Source organism: Opisthocomus hoazin, chromosome 2, assembly GCF_030867145.1.
Source record: "Opisthocomus hoazin isolate bOpiHoa1 chromosome 2, bOpiHoa1.hap1, whole genome shotgun sequence".
In the NCBI taxonomy this organism is placed as follows: Eukaryota; Metazoa; Chordata; class Aves; order Opisthocomiformes; family Opisthocomidae; genus Opisthocomus; species Opisthocomus hoazin.
Genome location: NC_134415.1, coordinates 28,463,261 through 28,482,102, shown reverse-complemented (window position 1 = coordinate 28,482,102; position 18,842 = coordinate 28,463,261). Strand labels below are relative to the sequence as shown.

Below are 18,842 nucleotides of genomic sequence, written 5' to 3'. Positions count from 1 at the left end.
AGTATTTTTCCAAGTCTGTCTGCTGCAGGTTTGAATGCACCTACTCTTGTTTCCCATCCAGCGCAGAGTTCCTAGCCTGAGCCAAATCCTCCATGCAGTGTGGAGATGCTACTCTACTGGCTGCAACAAAGGCACTAAGTTTACAGTTGTCCCACAAAATCAGAATTGCAAATACAGAATTAATATAGCAAGAGAGTGAGGGAAGTGGACTCCTTGCAGTGATAAATTTTCTGTGTTTTTCATATAAAGAAAACTTTACTCCGCACAAACAAAATGAATGAAACTTTGCAGAACTCTTATATTTCAACAGGCTTTAAAAAAGAATTAATGAGAAGTCTGGAAGACATCTTTTCCCAGATGAAGTGAAGTATTATTCTTGTCATTATAGCATCATAAAATTATTTTTTATTGTTTTCTCTTCAGGGGTTCAAGACAGATGATAATTTAGATTTTCTCTAATGCTAGTCTGTGCTAGAAATGCTAGACCCATGATGTACCAATAGATCATGAGATTTATGATATATTGTAGCTTAAGATAGTGACATATTTAAGTGCTGTGGTTAATGTTACTGGAAAGTCCTGGCCTAAAAAGACTGAATAGAGACCCTGAGAGCAAATGAGAAGAAAAACATCACCTTTTCCACCAGGTAACACAATAGTTAGAGGTCCAGTTGCTTTGATGTCAAATAGAGTGCCCCCTTTGAGGAAAAATAGAGCTGAGAACATGTGGCTTTTAAAACAGGACATTTGTAAGACAAAAATTTGCAACAGCTCTTTAGGGTACCACACTTTTTCATCTTTCTGGTCCTGCCTGGAAGCATCACAACACTTTCAATTACTTTGTTAACAAACCCCTGTAACAATATTTGGTTTGAGGGTGTTAATGGAAATTTTAAGCCACACTGACTTGAGTGACATCATCTCAGACTGAAGTTCATTGCCAACATGTTAACCTATGCATGGAAATTAGGAGTCAGGGATGTTTACTTCAATACTAAGGATTAACTAACCCAGTTCCTGTTCTGGTTGAATGCCATCTACATATACAATTTAGTTTTGTTCTTCTAGTTACTGAGACCCGGATTCAGGATCCTTGAAAAGGCAAACGGAAGCTTCCATTGATTTTGAAGTGCTTTGAAACAGCTGCAGTTTAACTTCTGAAGCTATCAGTAGCTTTCTGCTTTACCTTAAGAAGAAAGCAAGCGCTCACCTCTCTGGGCTGTTCCTGTGTGCCGAATGAAAACGTTGTCACTGGCTTCTTGGCTCTTTGAATCTTAAGTGAATTTAAACAAAACTCACGGCTGTGTCTCCCAAAAATTTACTTTAGATAGCCAATGTAGTTTAGTCTGTCTAATCTGTATTGAGAGTGAGGCTCCTCTGAAAGGCTATTCAGAACAGAAGTTCAACATAAACATCTGACTTTCCTTTTGGAGGAACCTCCCTTCCTCTACATGGAGTACAGAGAGTAACTGAGGGCACTAGCTGTGCAAGTTTTGTGTCTGAATGTCAGAGCTTTGACTATTTCCCATAGTGCCTATCTTCATCTTTGAGCACTTGAATACATTTATAAGTCTGGCCCCAAATGACTAAACTGTAGTAATTTCTTTATGGATTGCTCATTTATAACATGCATACGTCCAGCTAATCAATAGATGAGACGGTGAAACTAGTGGATTTACAAGTTAATATGCTGGAGTCAGTAATGTGCTGTAAAGATATTTTTCAATTCTGAAACCAGCACGATTTGTTTGGTATTAAGCTTAACTATGTACCTGTTGACTTGGTGATCTATTTTAATTCCCCAAATAACTTAAATACCCAAGGAAAACACAGAATCTGAACTAAACTTGTTATGCTTCTATTTTCAAGTAACATTTCAGTATTTACATCTTTCGTCTCTTCCCTAACTACTGGCATCTTGCTAGTGCAAATCACTAGCAGCTCAGAGTTTCTGCTGTTTTGGCAGAAGCTTTGCACTGAGAAGACCAAGCCACACTAGAAAGCATTAATGAATGTGTAACCATATGAAAAGACATACTAAAAATTCCAGTTGATTTATGCATTAACATTTAAAAGTGATGCTAGCTAGCTGCTTTTCCTCTTCACACTGTAGCAGATTTGTCTGTCTGCTTTTGTGTGTATGTATACTAATTTAGTGTTGGTCTGACAGCATAAAAAATGGGAACAGGCAGTCTGCAGACGCTGCTTCATATGTTGAGTCAAGGTGAGTTTCTTCCCAATTTTGTGACTTAAGAGGCTGAAGCTAGAGGGGACTGTAGCCATATTGATCCTGGGAGGATCAGGAAGTTCATCTATACACTGGCATCACTTGGTTTCAAGACATTAAACCTGCAAGCAGTTTCTCTCCCGGAATCCACCGAAATCTATAACCACTTTTTCTTCATGTCTTCTTTTGAACTCTCTTCTTGTTGTGTAGTTGATTCTGAGCTTTCATATGGCGAGACACAGCTGCTGAGGGACATGACAATATATAACTTCGTCTTTACTGGACCTCATTATTTTCATCAACAGTGCAGTCCATAGTAGCTGCAATGAGAAAACAAAATTTTTTGTTCGTATTGCCATCATGTGATACAGGGGCTTTTCAGGCTATTTGTTGAGGCTTTCCACTATCTTATGGGACCAGCAGGGGCAGGAATTTTCTGCAGCAATCCCCTACTCCAAACTTGGTAGAACACCGCACAAGTTATGGAAGGAAGGTGTCAGATCTCTGCTGAACCTGTCAGTATTTTGATAGGAAGCTGTGCTTTGCTGAGGAATATGCCTCCAAAGTGTACACCTAAATGTATGTCTAATCAATATCCCCTGCTAATATTCAGAAGATAGGCTGAACTTTCCTCCAGCCACAGAAGACAGAGAGGGCATCCCTACTTGCATAGCAGTGTGCTGCTGGCCTTCTGCTAAGAGTGACTGCTCTGTACAAAGAGGTGCAGAGCAAGTCTCTTTTTCCTGGCATGGACTGGCATAATTGGACTGCACCTTTTCCAAACCACTACCTGCACACTTTCATTTACTTTCAGCCTGTCTCTATTTGGAGAGCAGGTATTTTCATGTAGGAAGTGTAAAGCATCAAGGGAAGGAATGAAAAACCTGGTGAAGGAAAGACTTTCAAGAGGTATGGGTCTGTATAGTTTTTGGCCCATCATTTTTAAAAATACCCCATTCATTTTAAAGGTGAAATCTTGAGTTCAATCACATCTTCAGACTAAACTTTAGCTTTTATAATGTAGCTCCAAGTAAATTGTTTTTGCTTACCTTTTAAAATATCTCAGAAGTGATTACATACATAGCATGCAAAGTCTGAATGAAAAGCTAGGGCTGTTCAGTATAGAGCAGAGAAAAAAGAATAAAACAATAGGAAGTAAAAACCTTTTAGTCTCCTTTAAAATGTTGCTTTTATTTTCCATTGTGTTGGCAGAAAGCAGGGATTTAGAGCTGTGAATTGCCTTGAGGCTGTGTTATCTTCCTCTACTTAACAGCAGTTAGAATTGCTCTTTTTTGCATGTGTTGGATGAGAGACAAGGACTCAGAATGACTGAGGAAAGGGAATAAAATAAGCTTGCATTTAACAATAATATGACACATCTATTGTACCTGTGTAAAATAGGATCTAAGACAATGATAGTTTCCTAAAACTGCACACAGTAGCATAGGGCGATAGCCTGAGACTTAATTAATTAATGTTTGTAACATGATGTGAGATCCTACGATGAAAAGTCATATATAACTGCAAAGTCTTAATTTTATGGAGCACAACTGACATTCAGTGGCATTTTCAAGGAAACTGATGTGGGAGTTCACCTGCAATCTATGTTAAGATTCAGATTGTCCTTGTACAGTCCTCTTAAAGATTTTTTTCACACTTTTTTTCTCTCTACATTTCCTTTCCCCCATTATGGCTGTTGAGCTGTGCAAAGGCAAAAATTGAAAATAATTGCTTTTATAGGAGAAGAAGAAGGTGTTTCCCCCGTCTGTTTTCCATACACTGAAAACATAGCCAAACTGTCTTTTTCAAATTCTACAGAAAATAGAAATCTTCAGGTACTGTGTCTGGGTCATTTTATGATCAGATAGGAGAAGCTTTAAAGTGTTCAGAGCTACTTATCATGTATGACGTAATTTGAAAGGAGATGAAGAAGGCAGCTTATGGCATAGATATATGTAGTCACAAATGTCATTGAGGAGCAGTGTGAATTCTTGAAAAGCAAAATTTCAAATGAAACCAAAAGGCAAAACATTTGATAATGACAAGGGCATATTCTTTCTACAACAAGGCAAAACTGATTGCCACAAGAACCTCAAGTTGAGAAGTTCGGGTACATAAATTATCCATTTTTATGGATAACAAAAACATCCATGGTTGGCTAAAAATTATAGAAGTCCTTCTGCAAAACACTTGCTGTTCTGGAAATGGCTAGGAAAAAAGAGATTTGAGACTACTAGAAGAGACGGACTGCACTGATGTGGCAGTCCAGATTTTGTTTGTCCTGACAAAAGCATCTAACTTCATTCTGGCCATCAGCCAATATATCAAATGGAAAATACGGTTTATGGCATTAGGAAAAATATAATATTAACCCCCTAATGCTCCATATTAATGGATGTACACCCTACCATTTGCAGGTTTGAGCCCTTAGGCTCTATCTGCTGTTTTACAGCAACAGTGGTTTTTCTTTCTCGTGCCATGCCTACAGACAACATAGAACAAATCCATGAGAGGAACACCACTCCTAAATATTAATGAATAGTGAATGGAAATTTGCTGCTCAGCAGGAGCACTATGTGTGGTGCTTGCTTTAAACCTATTTGTGGAGTTCAGCTCTATGAGTTCACTGGTTGTAAATGTAGAGATAGAAAATCTAGCCAGCGTTTGTGTGCTTGCCTTTCCTAGCTTTTTACCTTCCCTGAAGACAAGCTTCAATCCACTCAAAGAATCATTCCCATTCTTCTTGTGATCAAGGTAGACTCAACAAATTGCAAGTTCTGCAATGCCTCAATGAGTTTATGCAGATTCCAGTTTAGTCAATGTGTGATGTTTGGAACATCACAGAAACTTCCCAGCTCAATCCTACAAGGTTCAACATTGCTTTAATATGATGCTGATTTCATATACCATGAAGTCTTCACTGATGTATCTGCGCTATCCTCTCTCACTCCCAACAGCTTTCCGCAAAGCATGGCCCTCTCGGCTGAAGACCAGAACCCAAAATACATGTGCATTTTACGAAGGGTGACACTTCGTTGTTTTGCAGTGGGGTTTAAATATTTTGTCTCATGCTTTATTGTATCTCAAATGAATAGTATTTAAATTTTTGCTTCAGATTCTGCCTGTCTTATTTTGAAGAGAAACTTAGTCTAGTTCTTCATATCCAAAATGATTATTGAAAGTAAAAAGTATCATTCAGGTTAAGTAAGGATGGCAGATTTGAACAGACCAAAACCAAAGTTTGGGGAAAACAGTCCCGTCAGGTATCTAGTTTATAAAAAGAGCTTCTTCTTTCCTCTTTCATCATTTTCTCATGATGAGAAATAATAAACATGGCTTAAAGTGGAAAAATGGGGGAGGGGGGGGAGGAAGAAGGTGCAAAACTATGGTTTATTATACAGTGAGTCTTGTGAGTGTTGTAAGACATAAAATATTAATGTTAGGAAAACATGTTGACATCGTCCTCTAGATGGTGTCTATAGTGGAATGTCATGTCATTGATATTTTGGTTTATTTGATTTATTTAGTCATGCAGAAAAATCTCTTTTCGGATTTCAATATTTCTTAGTACAAATTAGACAAATATAGATGCAAATACATTTTTGAGAAGGTGGCACTCAGTGATGTTTGATGAATTATAAATAAATAATTATGAAAGAAAAGAGAAAATAAAAGAGGAGGAGAAGAAGAAGAAAGGGAGAGGAGAGGAGAGGAGAGGAGAGGAGAGGAGAGGAGAGGAGAGGAGAGGAGAGGAGAGGAGAGGAGAGGAGAGGAGAGGAGAGGAGAGGAGAGGAGAGGAGAGGAGAGGAGAGGAGAGGAGAGGAGAGGAGAGGAGAGGAGAGGAGAGGAGAGGAGAGGAGAGGATCTTACTGAAATAGCATGGAGAAGGCCACTGAAGTGTTGACTTCACCCAAACAAGTTTTTTTTAAGGTTTTACCAGCAAAAGTGCAACATTTAGCGTACTGCTATCCAAAGGCCAACAAAGTGTCAGAATGCGGCTTGCTATATGTGCTTGATTTCATTTTAATGTGTAATGCATCCTAGTTTTCTTTGTGGTGCTTTGCTTTGAAGTACAAAGCTGGGGATTCAGATGCTTGGTGAGACTGCAGCAGGTCCCCAGGTGTGCCAGGAACGAGAACTGCCTATGGTGAAAATAGGCATCAACTCCACTAGACCGAATCAGCTGCATGGAGTTCCCAGTTCCTTACATGCTCTGCCAGAAAGCAGGAAGAAGAATTGCAATGTAATATTTCTATATCAAGTAATAATTCTTGTTGTTTTCAGAACATTTTAAACTTCGATTGCTGATGTTTCTAAAGGTTTCTCCCTGGTATAGTCTGCAAGCCTGTGTAGGTCTATTCACATAGGAAATGGTTCAGTTATGTGCTGAGTGAAACAGGGTGTGCAAATTAGGTTTTTTATTTACAAAGGCTGCTGGCATAGTACTGTTAGGAAAGGAGGGGAACATGGAGTCACACAGGATAGGGGACTAGTGTTCTCTAATGTTGATGGCAAAACTACCATATGTTTTAAAAATAAATTACAAGAACATTCTTAAAGTTGAAAACAAAAAGCATTAAGTTTGCCAGGAATCTCAAGGAAAGAATATGTTATGATCATGTAATCAAAGCTTATGTTTTAATAAAGAAGCCATTTTATGTGCTTTAATTGTAATTTGAATCTATTCCAATTATTTTTAAGATAAATTTTCCTAAATTTATTTATAAAAAAGCAAGCTTAAATATAATGAATTCCTGAATGTCATTTCCTAGCCACTGTAAAAGAAAAGACTGCGTCAATCCACCTCAGGGCTGGGAAAGGAAGAGTGCCTTTTCATCTCAACCAAAGACGATTTGGAAGAATATTTCCTAGGCAAAAAATGTTTCAAAATTATTTTAGATTTAATAAGGAAATGTCTGATTTTACACACTTAAAAGATTTATGTAAATATTTATTTAGTTTTCTTTCATAATGCTTTTTTTATATATACCATAATAATTATCACCAATGTGGTACATGTTACTGCTATTGAAGGCCTGTTGGGTAATATCAAATAATATAACAACAATTTAAAATGAAAAATATGTGTTCAAAGGCAATTTTAAGATTCTAAAATGAAATGCAAAGTTGTTAAATGTAAAATTTTAAGATATAAATTTAAAATTTTTAAAAAATGAAAAATCTAAAATTTTTTTTACACAAATTGAAAGGAAAATAAATAGTGCAACATCAATTTCTGGTAAGAATGGAAATTCTGGACACCTCTAGGCAAGATAATGTCTGGTAAAATGAATAACACTTTGGTTTCTGTTTGCCTAACCTTTGAGATTTTTCAGTATTACCATGGGAATAATTTATATTACAGTCCACACTGCTACAGGAAGGAATTCACAGATTACTTGTGTATCTGTAAATTATATCCTTATGAATTTGAGCATAAGGCTTTAGGAATAGAGTAGATTTTTTATATGAAGAAGACACAGTGTGCATGATATAAGCCTGAGAAGGAAGGCAACCCAAAGGACAAGTTAGGGATTGCATGTGAATATGAACGCAGTGCAATTTTTAGAGTGAAGGCAGGGGCTAAGAAGTAGGCTGGGAAATAAGAGTGGACATCAGAGTCAGGGTGGAAGCACTTCCAGTGCTTTGCAGAAAATGTCAAAGAGTCTGGATTAGATGTAGAACTGGATAAGACGATAACAACAAAGGTGAGGATAAACTACCTTAGTAAAACCCCAAGCATTCACAGAATCACAGATTCCCCGTCACTTCTGTCACTTGTGGAAGAATCTGTTTGACTTTCTTGACAGAGAATTTGAAAATTGGCATTGGAGGATGGTCAGATTAATGTTCTGACTGCCAGGAGACCATAGCTTTCTCCTCCCTTGTCCAGGGAGATTTCAGTGTCTCTGCCTCTGTAGATGAAGGAATGTCATCCTGAACTACCTTTCCATCATTTATGTCTGGGGATTATGAAGGAACAGGTTTGGATCCCTGTACCACTACTACCATTAGCAGTGTGGTAGTGTCTGATGCCATGGAGTTTAGTTAGAGACTCACAGAAAGAATGAGCTAGCTTTTTAATCAGGTATTGAAGATACCTGCCAAACAGGGCTTACTGTAGGAAGAGACGATAGAGGGAGAGAAGAAATAAGAGCCTAACCTTAACATGACTGGTGATGGTTTGATGAGTTTTGATAATTACCCCTGAAGAAGGGAGAGATACTCAAGCTGCCTGTTGGGCAGCTCTCCAGCGGTTTGGAGATCTTCTGATGTATCTGTCACGTTTTGAACTCGTGCCCTGAGACCTGGGCAACTTGGTAAGCTGGCCTGCCTTGAAAAAAGAGGAAAAGCCCAGAGTGACACCACTGGAAAGTGCTGCTTCATCAGATCGATAGATTCAAAGATGACTAGGTTGTGTAGTTGTATGCAGTTTAAACATTTGTGCAGCGAGTCCACCCGTGCAGAGTATTATTGACAGCTACAGATCAATGCTAATTTTTGATCATTTTCAACCTACAAAGACCTCTTGACCCTGTTGCCACCTTAGGGGCACTTCAAGTAGTCAAAAGCAATCACAGTAGGCAGTGTAAAATCATCAGACCCTTGAAGGCTGCGCAGCCTTGCCCATGCCCAGGAGGAGGACCGAGAGGTAGAGGAAGGCAGGCACCTTGCATTATGGATGCCGCTGCCTTTGAACAGCATGAAAGACTATGCTAATTTGTTGCTAGACTTTAAGTGACTTCTGTGCTCAAGAATTAAAAAATAAACAAACAAAAAAAGCAATCTGAGGCAAATCTTGACAAATACATTATTCATGATTCATGTTCGCTCATTTTATGTTTTGAAAAATGTGTTAAAACAAGGTTTTGTTTTAAATAACTTTTATCCTAATTTACAGGTTAGAAGAGTGGAATTAGCCAAGGAGTGTATCTGTGGCTGTTAACAGCTTGTGCTGCCACTGGCAGCGTGTGAAGCGTTTTGCGCGAAACAACCAAAGGTGCAGTCCTGCCTGGAGCAGCTGCTGGTGCCACACAAGGGAAGGGGACGGGGCTGCCGAAAGCGAGGGCCGTCTCCGAGGCTGGGCTCTGGGCTGCGGTGTGGGGATCGGGTCACGGTGGCTCATCACGGCTTGCCTCAGGTGTCCGTTTCTGTAGTGTTTACATTGAAAGGATGGGCCTTATAGGAGAAATGTGAGAATGCACACACTTCAGTGTTTGCTGGATTATTCTTAATTTAGTGACTGAATGAGTGAGAATGCTTTGCAGTAGGAGACAGAGAAAGGAGGGTGTGGGCTTGTAGCCCATCGGATTTCACAGTCAGTCAGTCTATGAACATCTTAATGTTCACATTAAAATTTTATTTTGTTGATTTGCTTTTAATGGTGAATGAAATCTGGACTGTTAGCAGTGTGTAAACATGGGATATATGAGTTCATGGCTTTGCAGACAAAGACTGGGAGAATATTCCAGGCAATGGTTTTGGTCCTGCGCCTGTTTAAGGCTGTGTCGTTGTCCACTGAAGCCAAAGGTACAGTGCTGTCCTTTGTAAGGTGTATTTTGCTATTTATATTTGACCATTCCAGCAGGACAATATTTCTAGGCTGAAAATGTCATGGGAGGACATCAAGTAATTCTTAAAACAAATCACTGAGACTGCCATCCATCCTCTTTTCAGCATCAGCCTTTGAGCCGAGCAGATTCACAAATGGCAATGGCAGTAGTGCAGGGGGAGAAAGCGTGGCTCCGTATTCTGGGAATATGTCCCCTGAGCTTACTTCAAAACCAAACAAAACAAAAATACATGTAAACCGTTTGCTCTTCAAGAAGTATCTGTAGGAGCCAGGGATAAAAGTCATCCCTGGAAGGAACAGTTTAGCAGTCTCCAGAGAACCCGATGAACTGCAGGCAAGGAAATCCCTCCATCCTTGTTTCATTTCAAAGTGTGGTGAGGATTGTAAATAATTAAATCTTGGGGTTTAGTGGGAAAATGGTAGAGGGTGATGAAAAATATGCCGGTTTTCTGTTCAAAAAAGAAATCAAGTGTTTTGTAGCATTGCTGTCACGAAAGCCCACCCTGATAATGCAGCTGATTAGAAAGCAGAGCCATTATTTTCTATATGTAATAATGTGTTTGTACCTTTGGAGACCCTTTGTGTAGCAGTTCAGGGACAGTAATTTAATGTCATGTGCTCCCTTCCTCCCATCCCCACCCCCGATCCATGAAATGTAAATTTTAGGCTTTTAAAAGTTCTGTTTTGAAAACCTAATAGATAACTGTCCTCATAAAAACTATTAATACAGACTGCATCCAATTGTAAAGCTAATTTTAATCATGTTTTGTGCCAACATAATTTCTGATGCCAGATTTTTATGCTAAGCATGAACTTCAATTTCAGCTCTGTTCTTTAACCTGCAGTTCATAATTTTACATTCGACTGTATAGGTTTTTTGACTATGGCAGCTTGAACGCTTCCACTTTCAAGGATCTAAGCCATAAATGTTTATTAAAAGAATCTATAATGAAATCAGTTTTGTTATTTTTTTAATGGCTGCCTTGAGTATGTTGAATGACTGAACGCACGTTGTTAATCATTAAGTACTCATGCTACAAAAAGTGTTTGATAGTATTGCCATCTAGGGGCTGAACTAAATTCTCCATACTGAAATAAACTGTAATTGAACAGGTGCTGCTATTGACAATATACATATGTTTTGGCTTTATAGCCCACATGCTTTCCATGTTTCTTATGACAAAAGATATCTCTAAATATCCCACAGCAGCCAGAGCTTTTTTATATATAATCTGTTTGAGGTGATTGCTATTTGCATTTGAGCTTATGCTTTTTTGGCAGTGATGACTGGGAATTCCTAACAAAGAATTATACTTTTTTGCATTATTAATCTTGCTAGTGTTTGCCCTGTTTAACAGAAAAAGGAATCATTTATCAGAAAAGTATGTTTATAATCTGTACTTGTGGCATCTTCAGATTTAATATTCATAATGGTCATTCAAATGCTGTGCTATATTTATCTAAAAGACTAACTCATTGTTGTGAGGAAATAACTATTTAAATATTTATGATCTAACTTTTAATATTTAAAAAAAGAAATTAATATTTCTTTAAAATTTGTTTCTGAGTCTGATAGCTTAACAAATGTTTAAATATTAAAGGATTGGAAGTGTTAGCATTTAACAACTTAATATGACTTACTGAAACAGGGAAATTGACTTCAGCTGTTTCTGCCACATGAGGGAAACTCAATTCCTGCACTCCCCTTCTTGAGATCTATATAATTAATGCAAAAACACAACTAAAAATGAGATTAAATATGTCGGTAATCAACTGAGCTGCTTTCTTCCTCACTCCTCTGATGAGACAAATCTGACCAGTCTCCTACTGAATCGTGCTCTTTGTTAGCCACAATATCTTTCGTAGCTGTTCAAAATAATACTATGGCTGTATGGCCTTCCCTCCTAGAGCTGACTTTGTGCCGAGGCTCGCTTTGCCTCCTATCCGAGCGGTTTCAGAGCTGTGTCAGATGTTGTCTGGGTTAACCTGGATGAAGCCATGACTGTGATGCCAGTGGCCCCTTCCGACCATGGCTGATGCCCCTCGGTCTGCACCCACCCGCATGCGCCTGTGCCGGGCTGTGGTCTGGCGTGGTGGCTGGTCAGCCCCAGCCCTTCCAGCCCTGGCAGAGCCCGGTGGGATTCACAGACCGCCGTGCTCCTCCTCACCACTCTCCACCAGTGTGAGGCGAGGGTCCAGTGCCCAGGGAGTGTCTAGCCCACTTGCCTGTGTGCCCATCAGCAGTCTGGCTGCTTCTCCAACCTGGAGAAACAGGGATGGCTCTTGTGAGGCAGCGGGTTGCCTCTCGATCATCTTACCTTGTGGATTTACCTTAAGTGACATCTTTACAAAGCCAGACTATAGAAACCAGTTAATTCCTTCCCTCCCTCTCTCTCTTTCTCCCACCTTCCGCCCACTACCCCACCCCTCCTTTTAAGGGGTTTATTTTCAATAAGGAGATGAAACTGTGCCCTTGGAAGCACTGTTGTCTATCCAGATTACAATGCTCTAAGTAGCTAGGACAGGACAGTGTGCCTATCAAATGTCACGTCCACACACAAGATGTGTAAGGATTCTGTAGAGGCAGGCATCACTCGTAGACCACAGGTTTTTACATGTGCTTGAATCCTGCCCAGTACCAGGCACTCTCATCCTCAGTGAGAAAAGCTCAGACACATGCTGAACAAACTGTAAGTTGTTTGCTAGCTGAGATTCGGACTGAGCAGGTCTCCTCAGGAGTCGACTCCAAAGGCTCTATCATGATGATAGACAGTTTCTTAAAGCCTAAGAGTTTCTTTTTGATGTTCACTATGGAAACCCACCAAAAAATTCTGGTTACCAGATGGGGTATTCCACAAAGCAGTCAGAAGTGACCCAGAACTGAGACCTCGTTTTCCAAGTGACATAAACCACAGATGCTGATTACTTTTTTAACTAACTCAAACATCTGTATTCTTGCTTCAGGGAACAAAGCATCAGGCTCATTTATTTGGATTGAAACCTTTCACAACATATCATATTCATGTCATAGCTGTAAACAATGCCGGGCAGGTTTCAAGCCCCTGGACATCTGTGCGCACATTGGAAGCTTCACCCAGTGGCCTGAGCAACTTCACTGTGGAAAAGAAAGAAAATGGCAGGGCTCTGCTGCTAAAATGGTCAGAGCCCTCCCAACCCAATGGCGTGATTAAGGTAATCTTCATCTTGACACTTCACTTGATCAAAAAAGAGAAGGGAAATGCTGCATATCAAATTAAAACATTTTTGCTGAAAAGGACTCAACCAAATGCATTATACCTTAAAATAAGACGGAAGTCCTATGTAAGCACAAGGCACTCTGTGAGAGCTCCCTGCTTGTGCTTGTGTTAAAATGAGTATTAACATTCCTATGCTAACCCATGACTGCAGATGTTCATTTACAGTGAATCAAACTGTTCATATAATTTATAGAAAGCTATGCATGAAAGCTGATAATCTTACTTGGCATACATTAGACATCACCAAAATGTGTTTCTAGAAAACTTGGGTCTGACAGAATGTTGTTCTGAAATTTGGAACTTCTTTTAGCTCAATGGTTTCAACAGAGTGTAACCCTTTACCTGCAACTAGAGGGGTTTATTTGGAGGTTTTTTCTGAAGTGATTTTCTCTAGATTGAGTCTGCGAGAAGCTTTGTGCTAGCCCATAAGAGCCTCACAGTGAAACTTGATAACAAACAAATGTAATGAAAACTGTCACTAAGTGATGTATTACTGCATCCAAAATGAAAAAATCATGAACATTGGATCAAAACATTCCTTTTGCATCAATGATCTGTTTGTCTGCTGATTGTTACTAGTAAGGAATTAAGTTTCTGAATCATTGTTTAATAGTCCTTGTTGCAAAGACTGAAAGTGTCTCATCTACTGGTTATTGACAAAAATTGCTGATTTATACTTTTTTTTTTTTCCTTTTATCCTGACTTCTGCCCTTTCTTCCCTCCCTGCCTTTTTCTTCTTTTCCTTTCTTTCTTTATTCATCAGACCTACAATATTTTCAGCGATGACAACCTGGAGTACAGTGGTTTATCTCGCCAGTTCCTCTTCAGACGCCTTGAGCCGTACACTCTCTACACCCTTGTACTGGAGGCTTGCAACGCGGCAGGCTGCACTCATTCTCCGCCCCAGCCGGTCCGAACAGACGAAGCCTCCCCAGTGTCTCAGATGGCACCTCTGATCCAGGCAGTCAATGCTACCAACGTTGAACTGAGCTGGTTGCAGCCAATTAATCCAAATGGAAAAATAATTCGCTATGAAGTTATTCACAGATGCGCAAAAGAAAATGCTGCAGGGTACAGAGCAACAACAGAAGATGAGAAAATTGTTTTCACAGAATATAACACTGAAAGTAATACGTTCGTATATAATGATAAAGGTTTACAGCCATGGGCAAGGTATGAATATAAAATACGCACCTGGAATGCAGCAGGCTATGCTGACAGCTCCTGGACAGTGGTGCGGACTAGTCAAACTGCCCCGAAAGGTCTCGCTGCCCCCAGGTTATCCTTGGCTTCAGTTTACCCCCGCAAAGTGCTCATCTCATGGGCCCCCCCAGCACAGCCCAATGGTATTCTCCAGTCATACAGGCTGCTAAAGAACGATGTTCTCTACCCTTTCAGCTTCGATGCTGCTACTTTCAACTACACGGATGAAGACTTACTGCCCTATTCAATGTACAGTTATGCGATAGTTGCCTGCACGATGGGAGGCTGCTCTACCAGTGAACCAGCTGTGATACAGACGCTGGAAGCAGCTCCTGCCTTAGTGGATCCACCATCTCTGCAGGCTGTCAGCGCCACTCAAATTAATGCATCTTGGGCACCTCCCCAAATACAAAATGGAGATATCACCAAGTACATATTGAAATTAAATGATGAAGAGTATTATCCTGGCAGAAGTTTGCAAATGTTGTTTTCTAATCTACAGCCTTACACGCAGTATGATTTTGCATTGGTTGCCTGTACTGCGGGGGGCTGCACATCTAGCATATCCCAGTCAGTGACAACCATGGAGGCTCCACCATTAAATATGGAAGCTCCCAGGCTGCTTGTCATGGGCTCGGAGTCAATTGAAATCACATGGAAACTTCCAGCTAGCCCCAATGGTAAAATCACAAGCTACGAGCTAAGGAGGGATGGTGTACTTGTTTACTCAGGTCTGGAAACGCGGTATCTTGATTTCACCCTAATGGCAGGCATGGAGTACAGCTACACTGTCACGGCAAATAACAGTCAAGGCAGTGTGACCAGCCCCTCATCTCAGATAAAAACCAACCCCTCTGCTCCGTCTGGGATGTTGCCTCCTAGGTTGCAGGCGTGGTCCTCGAAGGAGATTTTGGTGGCCTGGGATCCTCCTATCAGAGTAAATGGTGACATTAGAAATTACACAATCTCGATCCACAAGCCTGCTGAAACAGGAAAGAAAACTATTGACTTTGATGCATCTCATGTTTCCTTTCCGAGACGGTCATACATAGTGGCAGAGCTACAGCCCTACAGTAGGTGAGTCTGGAAAAGCTCATTTGTTGAATAAATGCTGCAAGGTGGTTCAGTGGGCTGGCAAGACAGCTCAACCATCTTGCTTGAACAGGTAACCAGACCCCTGGCGTTCTGTTTCCTAAACAGCACATGATAAAACCAGTTTTTTTTTTAATTTATGGTAACATCAGCTATATATCATCTTGATCAAGTGCATAGGGTTGACTTAGGTTGCAATTAATATGAGGGGTAATTCAGCACTCTGCTATAGACTCCAAAGCCTGCAACCTTCTACTTGTGCATCTTTCGCAAGATGTCTGCATTCAAGAATAAACAGGGCTTTAGCTGGCAAAGTTCAGGATGGGGAGACCAAAGACCTGTTAGCTAGCCCATTGACAGTGTAGCTGAGCTGTGATTAATGGAGTCACACCAGGAACATGCTCACACCCTTGAGGTGAAAACAAGCAACTTGTGTTTAAGTGAAAGCTAAAACTGAAGAGAGGGTACCAGACTTCACTGCAGAAGGAGCACACGATACTGAAGTAATATCTTCCCCACTAATTCTTGATTATTTACCTGACCTTTCGTTATATATTTGTGTAGGCATAATTTGTGTGTGTTACATGGTTCGTAAGTCTGTCTACTGTTTACATAAACTAATCTAAATCCAAAGAGAGAATAGTAATAGAGTGAAGATCTATAGCTCTCAAATGATATCCAAATCATCTCCTACAATGAATAATCATTTTGATTCATATCATCAAAATCAAAACACTTTTGATCACTTGACTCCTGCAGATGTTAACTCTGCTCTGAAAAAAAACTAAAAAATGAAAAGCCAGAAGACAGAGTTCTCCCTTTTTGCTACACAAGGCACAGCATATAACCTGTGTGTTTCTACAAACTGCGTTCTTCTTTAAAATGCCAAAGACTAAGAGAAATTAAGAAATCCCCAGATCTCCTGCAGTCTATATTTGTATTTGCAGTGTTCTAATCACTTTGTTCCTGATTTGTATTCCCAAAGGTATGAAGTACAGCTTCAAGCTTGCACAGAGCTGGGTTGTGCCTCCAGCGAGTGGGCATCGGTACAGACATTGGAGTCGCCCCCAGCCATGCAGCCTGCCCCTCTCATAGAAATACAGACAACAGCCGCGGGCTTCCAGTCAACAACTTCTGTCCTGTGGACTGGCCCACAGCAGCCAAATGGGAAGATTTTGTACTATGAACTTTACAGAAGGCGAACGACTCAATCCCACATAAATTTAGACCTTGCACTTGTCTACAATGGTTCTTCAACCTCTTTCAAAGATGACAAGTTGCTGCCTTACACAGAATATGAATATCAGGTGAGAATTGAAACCATTTAGTAGCTCTGCCTATGGTTTCAGTACACTTTGAGAACCTTACTTTACACTTACAATGAACACACACATCTCATTTCTAATGTCAATAATATTGTGATACTTGAATGATTATTGTTAATGTATTTTAAATAGTTGAGAAGCTGAAAATAATTTTGCACAAGCAATACATTCATTTGGCAGTCTTTTTACTTTAGCTTAATCATAAGTGCCTGTGTTTCTTGTACATTAAATGTTTGTGTACCCTCTAGAGCTTTTGCAAGTCTCTAATGTTATGGGAGTAGTGTGCAATTCTAGTTCTTAAAAGGTAGCTTCATTTCATTAGTTTTTCTTTCTTTTTCCACCCTCTCTCAATCTATTATGAATTAATTTTTACTTTATGATGTTAAAGGAGTTTACATCGAGAGGGACTGGGGTTGTTTTCTGTTTAAATTAGATGTTAGAATCACAAGCAGTTTTCGTGGGTGGTTCAAAAGTGAATTTGCTGTTGATGGTTGGTGTTACTTCTCATGCACATGGATATTTTTACTATTGTTTTTTTTATGAGGCTAAGATAAAGCAAGGACACCAATTCTGCCATGCTTTCACTTGTAATTGTTTTCTATGTCAAAGTTACACGTTTTAGCATCATTTTGTTATCATACAGTACTACTGAAAATGTAGGGCTTTCCTTGATTTCAGCTTATGAACTAAGGACTTTGCTGTTTATAAACATCTGAAATCTTTCCCAAGTTTTTATATGTTAGTGGAGTTTAGACCCTCACCAACAAAACAGCCTTGCATTTGTTGTTTCTAAAAGTAAGTCGATATAATATCGTAGCAGAATGAGGTTGATTTTTGAATATGATTTTGTCTATGAATAGACATGCTTATTTGCCACCAAACAGGATACCAGTAAGCCTCACTACTTATTCTGTACGCAATATTTGTACACGTGATATATCTTGAAGACAATTTTGGCAATGCTCGAAAGTCTTTAAAACCTTTTTCCTAAAAAAATAAAATTAAAAAAATTGTTCAAGCATGGATTTGTTTTGACATATATGAAACATGATGCATTCCACCTCTTAAGCTCTTGCAAGGTGGTGGCAATCTTTCTTCTACCTGCTCATTTGCTCTATAGGATCACAAGATAACTCAGGTTGGAAGGGATCTCAGGAGGCCATGCGGTCCAACTTCCTGCTCAAAGCAGGGTCAGTTAAGAGGTCAGATGAGGTTGCACAGGGCTTTATCCAGTTGCATCTTGAAAATCTCCCGGGAGGGAGACTGTATAACCTCTCAGGGCAGTCTGCTCCACTGCTTGACTGTCTTCATTGTGGAAAAGATTTTTTGTTACTTTCAGTCTGAACCTCTTTTGCTTGAACTTGTACTTGGTTTCTCTTGTCCCTTCTCACCACATACCATTGTGAGGAACCTGGACTCACCTTCTTGTTAGCTAGTAGGTGCTGGAGGACTGCAATCAAGTCTCTCCAAAGCCATCTCTTCTCCAGGTTGTACAAGCCCCAGTCTCACAGCTTCTCCTCATAGGCCAAGTTCTCCAACCTCCTGATGAACCTGGCGGCCCTCCACTGAACTTGCTCCAATTTATCAATATCTTTCTTGTATTCAGGGGCCAAAACGGAACAAATGCTAAGTAAAAGCATGTAATCACTTCCTTTAATTGTCTGGCTATGCTCCTGTTAAACAGCCAAGATGCTGACATCTTTGCTGCCAGATTACACTGCTGGCTCATGTTCAGCTTTCTACCTACTAAGACTTCTAGGTCCTTTCCAGCAGAGGTGCTCCCTAGCTGTTTAGTCTTGCTAAAATTTGTAAAGCTCCTGGTGACCCATTCCTCTAGACCCTTCTGAATGGCAGACCCACCCTTCAATGTATCAACTTGTCCCCTCCAGTTTGGTATCATCCTCAGGTTAGATGAGAGTGCACTGTGCAGATCAGGTTCTTCGGTAGCTCTGCTCCACTGCTATTGTTGCGTTCTTTTTGGTAGCCAGAAAACATGAGGGATTAAATCTAAAAAGTTGCTTTATCACATTGGTCTATCCAGCTGCTATATGTACGTGTCATAGACTCACAGAGTAATGTAGGTTGGAAGGGACATCCAGAAGGCATCTAGCCTCACTCCCTACTTGAAGAAGGTCCAGATAGAGCAGGCTGCTCAGGACTGTGTC

At 40.0% G+C, this 18,842-nt stretch overlaps 1 protein-coding gene across 3 annotated transcripts in view; it reads left to right on the top strand.

Moving 5' to 3' along the window:
* The window catches only part of USH2A (usherin), a 389,400-nt gene that overhangs the window by 345,414 nt on the left and 25,144 nt on the right, over positions 1-18,842 (top strand). For all 3 annotated transcript variants that reach the window (XM_075412995.1, XM_075412994.1, XM_075412996.1), the window contains 3 exons: positions 12,765-12,992; positions 13,821-15,337; positions 16,338-16,659. In XM_075412995.1, the coding sequence (XP_075269110.1) occupies positions 12,765-12,992; positions 13,821-15,337; positions 16,338-16,659 (2,067 nt within the window). The remainder of the gene's footprint in view (positions 1-12,764; positions 12,993-13,820; positions 15,338-16,337; positions 16,660-18,842) is intronic.